We start from the raw sequence: 10398 nt of genomic DNA on the forward strand, positions 1-10398 counted from the left end.
TACTTGTTCTGGGCTGTCTTGACAGTGGATGAAAGCATGTGTCTGGGCTGTCTGAGTTTTCATTTCTGCATAACTATGGGAGGCTCAAAAAACAGTGCCAGGGAGTCAATGTGATTGACTGTCACATGCACACATGTTCTTGCTGGCCATGCTGGCAGGAGGAGATGTTACGCTCCATGAGGCCCCAGTTGATTGACACAACGACTGAAGGGTCAATCATATAGGAGGACTCCCATGAGGATTTTCTCCACTACATTTGTACCTCACAAGCTGGTATGAGAGTCAGAAGCTGATTGAGGTCTACTTGAATGGTCTGGCCCTGAAGAACTTGCCAAACATTTTGTGGCCAAGAAACATGCTGGCATTTGGTATTGGTATGCATGGATAGCAACCTACCTATTTTTAATTTGACAGGTCACACTTAATGAATAATGAAGTGATTGCGACAAAAGTGTGTCTGCCAATTTTAATCACTTTTTGTCACAACGTGGATTGAGATTATTTGTCACTTCACTGCACCTACACATTTTATTGCTTTATTTCTTTGTTTGGACACTTTTCCTTTGGGACAAAAGCACCATCAATGATGAGAATAGTAGGCTTATCTGGTGAGTACCTACCGGTTACCTCGTTTTGTCCTCTGCACTTTTTACACAGCAATTGGTGCTTTCTGCTTAATCAGAAAAACATTTTTGGACTGAATGTATTGAGAATTGTGTAAGCTATATTTCAGTCACTGCCTGCCTTCTCGAAGACTGTCTGTTGATAAAGGTTTTTAAATGAAAGTCAAAAAAACGTGTTGCAAACTACTATATATGAAATAAAGAAGAGGAATAATTGCAGAATAGAAAACTGAAGTGATACACATACTTTCCTTTTGTGAATGACTTGCCTTAGAGACTGGGTTTCTGTGTGTTTATGATTTTTGAGTGGAGGGCAACTCGTAGTTTAATTTTCCCTCTGTGCTCCTCTTTGAATACATGCTGTCTCGTGTGTCAGACCAGACAGCTGTATTTGCCGTGGCGTGTGGACTCGAGACAACAATTTTTTCCCTCTCTTGAATCCCCCGGGAATGTCCCGCTATTGTTTTTCCTCAAGAACATAACATTGGTTCCGTGCTCCTAAATGACTACAGCTGAGTCGCACATTTCTGGTCAGGGAAAGTCAGCGATTTCATTGCAGATACATCCATTGTATCAGGCGCAAGCTGAGTGTGTTCTTTTCAGTTTTAAAGAGACATGCAGCAAGTTCAAAACTCAAAATATAAATACTTTAATATGGCACGAAAAAAGAAAGAATAAATATTTTTGGGGACGAGGATTCACTTGGGTGACGGTATCAGCAAGATGCGATCTTTAAACTGGAATTGTATAAATGTGTTTATTTTAGTGCAAAGGGCAGTTAATTAGTCTATGCCACCCTGGGTTAAAGATCTTTAAAAAATGCATGTCCACTCTTTTAAATAGCATCCTTGCTTCTTTTTTCTGTCGTTTTTTTCTTCTTTTCACTTTCACCTATTTCTACGTTTTCCTGGCAGAGAGCACTGTGCACAAGAGAGAAGGAAGAGGGGTACTGAGGGCAGCGAGTAATGTGCACGGGAGGGATGGTCTGACTCATTTATCAATGGAGTGATGGATCTGTTCTCAAGGTGGCCAGAAATATCTTTTTCGAAGAATGTGAATACCAATACTGTATTTGATTTTTTAAACAAAACTTATCTCTAGGTAAGGCATTCCTGAAACCATACTAACAGACAATGGTGTTCAACTTGTCTCTGGTGATTTGGAATTTTTCTTAATACCTCTAGTATAGTTCACAAAAAGTGTGCCATATATCACCCTGAAAAGCAAAACACACAAGATGATGGACGGAATGTTGCACAATGGCAAAACATTCACCCCCAGTCACAGATATGGGTTTAATCCATCGTTATTTTGCTCACCAAGCCACCCCAGTTCAGACATGGCCATTTGCAAATCAGTCTTGACCCTGTGCCTCATGGGAACAGTCCGGCCCGAACTACCAAGCCATGTCTTCCCTGGACCGGAATCAAGCATCCAAGGACCAGTTTCTGGCTATCAGCTATCTTCAGCCAGGATAGCTTGACTCCAGGGGCTTAGTGAGCACGGGACCCACGTCTGGGCATACCCTTCCCATATAGGGTGAAATGCAAAACACACAAGAGGATGGAGAGAATGTTTCACAATGGCAAAACATTCACCCCAGTCACAGATCTGGGTTTAATCCATCGTTATTTTGCTCACCAAGCCACCCCAGTTAAGACATGGCCATATGCAAATCAGTCTTGACAAGCCATGTCTTCCCTGGACCAGAATCAAGCATCCTAGGACCGGTTTCTGGCTTTCAGCCATCTTCAGCCGGGATAGCTTGACTCCCGTGGCTTAGTGAGCACGGGATGGATTAAACCCAGATCAGTTGACTGGGGGTGAGTGTTTGATTTGCTCAAACGCTCCGTCCAACATCCCCTTTTGTATCGTTTTGTTCGCCCTAAGTTGGCAGGGTATGCTCAGACGTGAGTCCCTTGCTCACTTTGCCACAGGATTCAAGATAGCCCAGCTGATGAGGGTTATGAACCCGAAACTGGTCCCAGGATGCTTGTTTCCGGTCCAGGGAAGACATGGCTTGGCAATTCGGGCTGGACTGTTCCCATGAGGCACAGGGTCAGAATAATTTACATATGGCCATGTCTGAACTGGGGTGGCAGAGTGAGCTAAAGAATGGTGATGGATTAAACCCAGATCAGTTGACTGGGGGTGAGTGTTTGATATGCTCAAACGCTCCGTCCATCATCTCCTTTTGTATCGCTATATCACCCTGAGTCCAACGGTACTGTTGAGAGATTAAATAGAGTTCTAAAAATACTGTCTCGCTAGCAAAGCAGAATGGCCTTAATTGGAAAGATGACGTTTCAAAGAGAGTTTGTGTATATCGCATTTCTCCCCATACTACAACTGGGAAATCTCCTTTTCTTTTGTTTCGTGTCAGACATCCTGATACTTTTCTAGAACCACCATGGGTTAATACATTTCTTTCTGTCAAGGGTGGGATTCTGGATTTTACCTCATGGCAAGAGAAGGAAGATCAGAATTGATTAAAGAGCAAAGAAAATGATGATGTGATACATGCCGTTAAAACAACCAACGTTTCTGTTGGTGATCTAGTTAAGATTAAAAGGTCTGTTTTTTGTGTTTCTGGCGCTAAATTTTCAAAACCTATAAGGGTTATTAAAGTTTTTGTCAATGCTGTAAGAACTTCTGACCAAAGAGTTTGGAATTTGGGTCGCGTTGCTGTACGTAGTAAAAATGATCATTTGTGCACTTCTCCATATAATGTTGGAGATAAAACTGTCCTGAAATTGTTATAAGGTCCAACCGGATTTCTCGTACTCTTTCATATCTTAATGACTATGTTGTATAATGCTTTCATGAAATTCATTTTATTTGTTCTTTTTTTTTGTTCTTGTGTTCTATATAAAGGAGGGAGATATGTTGTAATGATACTTGTGTGTTTTGTAGTTATTAGCATCTCTTAGTGACATATTTGGGTTCTGGAATATAAATGCTGCACTGGCTCAGAGTTAGAATGTTTCCATCTGTACTGAGATAAGCCTGCTGTCAGTTGGGTGGCTGAACTGTTTACACCTTCAACCAAGAGTAAACAACTCCAGAAGATTTACAGACTCCTGTGTCTTCATTCACCAAGGAACTCACTATTTAACAGATGGAAGAGGGTTACTGAGGGCAGCGAGCCCTGGGCACAGGAGGGATAGAAGAGGGAGGGTACTAAGGGCAGAGAGCCCTGTGCACAGGAGAGATGAAAGAGGGGTACTGAGGGACAAAAGCCCTGTGCACGGGAGGGATGGAAGAACGGTACTGAGAGCAGAGAGCCCTGTGCATGGTAGAGATGGAAGAGGGGTACTGAGGGCAGCGAGCCCTGTGCTCAGGAGGGATGGAAGAGGGAGAGTACTAAGGGCAGAGAGCCCTGTGCACAGGAGACATGGAAGAGGGGTACTGAGGGAAGAAAGCCCTGTGCAAATGGGAGATGGAAGAGGGGTACTGAGGGCACATGATCAGAGTGGTATTCTTATCCTTACATCAGTCGCTGCGCCTAAGCAGGATCTCTCTTACTTCATTTACCTATGTATTTAATTGAATTGTTGTGCGCTGACTTTTGGCTGGTGACCACTTTGTAATGCTGTTTTGGATATTGAGTCTAAGTGTATTTTATGTGTAACCAAAACCCCTACATACGCACAGGATGAGCAAAATCTGACAGGCTCAGGTCACTTGTTCTTTACTCAGTTCAAAGAGCTCATCTGCGGCACTTTAACATTTTTGAGGGACTTTTTAAGGAGATGGGAGGCATCCTGTGAGTTTTATAGAGGGCTAGAAAAGCCTCCTTGAAGAGGCAGGTTTTCAGTTTTATCCTTTGGCACTGCCAGGTGGAAAGGATCCGGAGTTCTGGGCAGAAACATTCCAGGGCTGTTCTTCACACCTTCTAGTTTGCTTGAAAATGCACCATTTGCCCACTCTTTTTTCAAACTTTTCTTGGGGGGAGAACCCCCCCGAACCTCCTGTAGGTGGTTTAGGCTCGCTCGCTGCGCTCGCTTGCCGCCGCGAAGTCCGACAATTGTTTTACACCTCCCCACTTTCAAATGTCACCAGCCACCACTGTGGTACATGATTTGCTAGGTTAATTAGAAGATTACTAATTTACAAATTAGTTCTGGTGCACGGTGCCTTGTGCTAAATCAACAATGATGTTGATGTCACCTACCACGATAATGCTGATTGATGATTGTGAGTAAAAGGTGAAGTGGTGCAAAGTACCGAGGGCACATTAGGAAACGCTCCTTTCAATGTAAATGTTGGACTTAACAAAGATATATACAAAAATGTTAAACTTTGTCATAGGTTTGGGCTAATTTATATTGTTCATTTAGATAATTGTTTTAATGCAATGGTGGCTGTCTGTAGAATCTACCACGTATACATATATGTCTGTATGTGTGTAGGCATGTGGTATTTGTTTAGTGTGAACTTAGACAAAGTCAGCACACATTCTGTTAGAATGTCACAAGTGTGAAAGCAACATGTTAGACATTGTGCAAGCCAGAGGGTATTCACGATTCAGAGACTGGATAGACAAGGTCTTGCACAATATGACTTGGACAGACAAATCATCCCATAGAGAAAAACTCGTCCATCATCTGCTTCAAAGTAACCCTGGGCATAGTTTGTAAAGTAGCGCTACACGTAGCTGCGCGAAGTGCACTTCGCACTACGCGAGATACACGTAGCGCTACGCGAACTGTGCAATGCGCTGTTCGCGATGATTGCACAGTGCCGGCTGCTTGCCTGCACTGTGCAATCACTGACAACGGCATCTTGCACAGTGCGAGCTGTCATTTTCTGCTGCTCAAGTAGATTTTTACTCGAGTGGCAGCTTTCCCAACGCAGACTGGTAGTTTCTCATCACAAGCGGTCGCGAGCATACGCGACCACTCGCAATGAGAAACCTGACTTCCCCGCATTGAAAATCTCGCTGGGAAGTTTATTTTCCATGCTCGCGATCGGCAACTTGATGTTGCTGTTCGCAAACAAGGAAAAAGTCTCGCCGGGATGTCATTTTCCTTGCTCGCGGTCACCAACTTAACATTGAGGACCGCGAGCAAGCAAAAAATGACCGCTACGCGCGTTTGCACAGTGCTATGTGCAATTCGCGTTGTGCAAAGTAGCGCAAACTACGCAAGCGTAGCATAGTGCTTTGCTCAGGGTTACTTCAAAGGAGATGCACGCAGATGTACAAATCATGGTAAAAATGAATTTTCATGACAAAGCTTCCCATGGAATATGTGTTGTTTTATTTTCAGGTGCTAACATCAAATTGCTGTGCTGTGGAGTCCAGTGGCCACTTATTGTAAGAAGTTATAATAAAAAACAACTCATACTCCATTGTGAATCAGTAAAAGGGAGAAAGCAATATATGATGAAGCAATTCGCCTCAGGGTAAACATGTAGATATTAAAAAGAACTGGACTACGACAGGCATATTATAATTAATAATGGGTAATTAAGTCAGACGGAAAATAGCAGACCTAATTTATTGAGCTAATTTACGCACCAAATTTTCTGTCAAACTTGCTACTATTCCTAATTAAGGGGTTAAAAAACTCAATTGTTTTCTGCACGCTTTGGACATATATATGTGTCCATCTGTTAAAGGTGTTGTTAATCAGTCGGCTATGTTGGTGACTAAGGGAATCACACAAAGGTGAATGTACTGGAGTTACAATATTGAGAATACCAAGTATCCATTTTTCTGAAGTCATAGACGATAAAACATATGAGGATATTATTGCATACATTGTTGGAAGTTCCTAAAGCAATTATCTTAAATCTGCTTTGCTGGTATTCCTTTAGAGTAACTGATAATATAGTTGGACTTAAGATAAGGAAACTGTGTGGGGCACAAGAGGATAGTGGATAGTAAATGTATGGCACCAGCCAACTTTCAGACAAATGTATCAATATAGCCATAGGGAAAAACGACTAGTGCTTCACAAAAGGACCTTATTATGTTGAATAATTCTAGCCAGAGTCACATGAATGTGCTGTGACTTCTAAATATAGTACACCGGGCCTACTCCTGGCAATCAAGAGCAACACAGGAGAACCACAAGCGTAACTCACGGCTACATTGTATAACAAATAGGGTAATTCAGTTGTATCATATGTGAGATACTGACAAGAAATAATAAATTAACTTTTGTTTTTATGTATTTTTCATTTACTGTTTAATTACTCCTACACCCATGGCCACAATGGTGTAAAGAATGAGGAAATGGTGTGGAGAGCAGACACACTCCAGACAAGGTAAAGCATACAGAAGATTCACAAAAAATATGCATTTTTAGCTTTCACTCCAAGAGAAGAAGACCCTCAATACACCTTAGATCCAAAAGATCGGAATGCTTTGCCTCCAAAATGGTTGTGCATCTATATACATACACTGCAAATATTTTGAAAAAATTTGGAGATTGGTACAAGGCCATGACATTGTTGTATGTCGTAAAAACAGAATTTCAGTGAATGCCATAGTCTCTCTCATCCCTCCACATTGATGCACATCTCAACATATCTTTAAAAACAGGAAGTTTGCTTTCTTTGCTTATTCAAACTAATCAAGACAATGAAAATGTAAAATGGCTCACTGGCCCTTGTACAGGGGCGGCTCCACCATGTGGGTGGAGGATCGTTGCCCCACTGCTTTCTTGCACTGCGAGAAGTAGAAACATGAAGGGGTATTATGAATACCATTATATGTTTTCTGATTCTCCCACTGAGAGAAAGCAGAAGAAGGGTTTGGTTGGGGGCAGGTGAGTGGTCGGTCCTGCAACAAGGCAGGGGAGGAGTGGCTAGCCCAATGTTACGGGCCCTGACTGTTTAGTCGGCCTTCTGGGGCCGACCAAACCAGTCATGCGCACACTCCCATCTCCATTTTCTCCATGTATGCTACATGCAGCCTACATGGAGAAAATGGCCTCCCCATAGACGCATGTCTAGGGCTTGAATAATCAGCCTTGCTGCTATAAATTTGGAGTAGATCGCAGACAACTCACAATTATACATTCTTCCATTGTGCACATTCCAATTGGATTGTAGGCATCTAGTAATGAACTAACAAGGCCTCTCACACTTACAAAGTTGTCAGCACTGCAATGTTATTGTAATACGTTTTTCACAAAAATGGGTTTGTGATCTGTGCACGCAACTTTTTTTGTGAGTCTAGTAATATTTTGTAAACTAACCTATGTACTAATAGGTGGGTTCACAAAATACCGACTCAATGGAGGGCACATAATGACGAGCCCTAATAATATTCCTCAGGCAGATCGCAATGTGCTAAGCCATTATCAGCCACAGCCCGTTCAGGGCGTGCCACCGGATGGTGGCGTGGGGCGGGGAGGGGAAGGGTGGGAGGTTGTAAAATGCGGGATACCGACGATTTCAGGTAAGTACCGGAAAAAAAATTGTTGCACGTGCTGCATCACAATTGGCGATGCAGCACACGCAATGAAATTCGTTTTCTTTATTGTTTTCGGTATTTACCTGAAATTGTCCATATCCCGCATTTTACAACCCCCCACCCTGCCCCTCCCCACGTCACCACCCGGTGGCATGCCCTATATGGGCTGTGGCTACCCATTGTGAGTGGCAGCAATCACAGGGAGGGTGATCCAGCGCCGAGACACCTCAGGGTATTTGCGCACTATATAAGTTGTATAAATAAATGGTGACGGATTATGCGGAGGTTGAACAACTTCCACTAACTGTGCGCTAAAGTTCGACTTGAAACTTTAAATGTTTCTTCTCCTGTTTTGACAGGTTATTGACAAAAGTTCATGACTCCATTTTTTTCTTTGATTTTGATTTTTATTAATTAGATAGTTTTCTTAATTCATTGTGAAACATTTAATCAAAATATATCCTTTATAACTCTGCCCAATGCATTTCGGGTCAGGTCATGTGACCCTTCGTCAGGGGCCTGTGAAAAGACGAATACAGGACCTTAACCTTCATGATAATGTGAAAATAAACAGTTCATGCATATACATCCAATTAAGTAAATATTCCAATGACATTCCTGATATTGTGCTGATTACCCGTCCGGTATCCATGAGACCGATCCTGGTTACCCGCCTGTTACGAGCGTGATCACCGAGATTCCTCTGACTCGCATAAGTGCTCCTTAACCCCTTGTGCACAATTTCGGCATCCCGTGTACCATTTTTGTAATTCCCGCCCTGTTTTTAAGTTCACCCTTCCCTCACTCAACTTAGTTCCGCCAAATCACTGCACTCTTCCCTTATTTAACTATGTTCCGCCATATCATCGCACTCTCTGTCTTATTTAACTATGGACCGCCATATCACTGTCTTATTTAACCATGTTCTGCCTTACTTAACTATGTTCGGTCATATCATTGCACTCACTACCTAATCAGCACAATATCAGGAATGTCATTGGAATATTTACTTAATTGGATGTATATGCATGAACTGTTTATTTTCACATTATCATGAAGGTTAAGGTCCTGTATTCGTCTTTTCACAGGCCCCTGACGAAGGGTCACATGACCTGACCCGAAATGCATTGGGCAGAGTTATAAAGGATATATTTTGATTATTCAAAGATATTGAATGATAAATGTTTCACAATGAATTAAGAAAACTATCTAATTAATAAAAATCAAAATCAAAGAAAAAAATGGAGTCATGAACTTTTGTCAATAACCTGTCAAAACAGGAGAAGAAACATTTAAAGTTTCAAGTCGAACTTTAGCGCACAGTTAGTGGAAGTTGTTCAACCTCCGCATAATCCGTCTACATTAAAGACACGAATAGGCATCGTGTTACAACGTGTAGCGCTAAACTAAGAACCACAAACAATTTAAGAAAAATCTTTCGCAAGTGTGCACAGAGACCAAAAACTTTCTGTATAAATAAATGGTGCCATCTGATAATTTCTAATTGGGAAAAGTGGCTGCCATGCAATGCCTAATTTGTGCAAGTATTTGCAGGTGGTAGGCACTGACACTCATTTGTGTGGAAACAGACTTATTTTTCATTATCAGACTTTGGGTAAGAGAGAAGCAGAATAGGGAGAAAGAAGGAGAAAGACAACGACGGGGAGATAGTGGCAAAGGGAGGAGGCATGGATGAATAAACTTCAAGGGAGAGGTAAAGACAAAGGAAGTGTACAGTGGTGGACAAAGGAAGCATAAAGTGGAATTAGTATCAGCCAGCCTTGATATTCGCCAATCCTAGCCTTAGGGAGGCCGGCTCCCAAGAAAAAAACTTGGGCCCGATAACTTTTATTTTTGCAAACTATTGCAGACATGTCACTTTTTCAAAATGTATCTAGACAGAAGTAGGCAGCTAAGTTAACCATAAAACTAGATTTCCTGGGTACAGGAGTCTTTGGTTGTGGTCACTGTTGTCTGTTGTCACAATTTTGCAGCATTGGTTTAAACACTTACCTCATGGCTGAGTCCACACCCAAAAGTGGCAGTGCGTGCGCCCGGAAGTAAAGAAAGCTAAACAGACTAAAAGACAACAGCAGCTGCGTGCTGCTCCGGTGCTCCATCGCTGAGGATCTAACAAGGAAAATGAGAAACAAACATCACTCACTGGCACATTAGTCTTTTTGATGGCATCTGTCTTTAAAAAAAGTCAATGAAAAGATATTTATGTGAGTGTCAGTTTAGGCAGCTGCCAGTAGTAGAAGAAAGCACAGTGCAGTGTAATTATTACATTAAAGACACTGCAAGCCCCTGTACCTTCCCACGTGCGGCCTAACGCCAAAAAGCACGCAA

The 10398-nt window shown here is 42.2% G+C and overlaps 1 protein-coding gene across 1 annotated transcript in view; it reads right to left on the reverse strand.

Moving 5' to 3' along the window:
• LOC147708104 (VIP peptides-like) overlaps nucleotides 1-10169 on the reverse strand; it is a 274826-nt gene extending 264657 nt beyond the window's left edge. Inside the window, exon 1 of the mRNA XM_086925304.1 lies at nucleotides 10063-10169. Within this exon, the coding sequence (XP_086781430.1) occupies nucleotides 10063-10169 (107 nt within the window). The remainder of the gene's footprint in view (nucleotides 1-10062) is intronic.
• Between the last annotated feature and the right edge of the window lie 229 nt (nucleotides 10170-10398).

This window comes from Lissotriton vulgaris, chromosome 6, assembly GCF_964263255.1.
Source record: "Lissotriton vulgaris chromosome 6, aLisVul1.2, whole genome shotgun sequence".
Classification (NCBI taxonomy): domain Eukaryota; kingdom Metazoa; phylum Chordata; class Amphibia; order Caudata; family Salamandridae; genus Lissotriton; species Lissotriton vulgaris.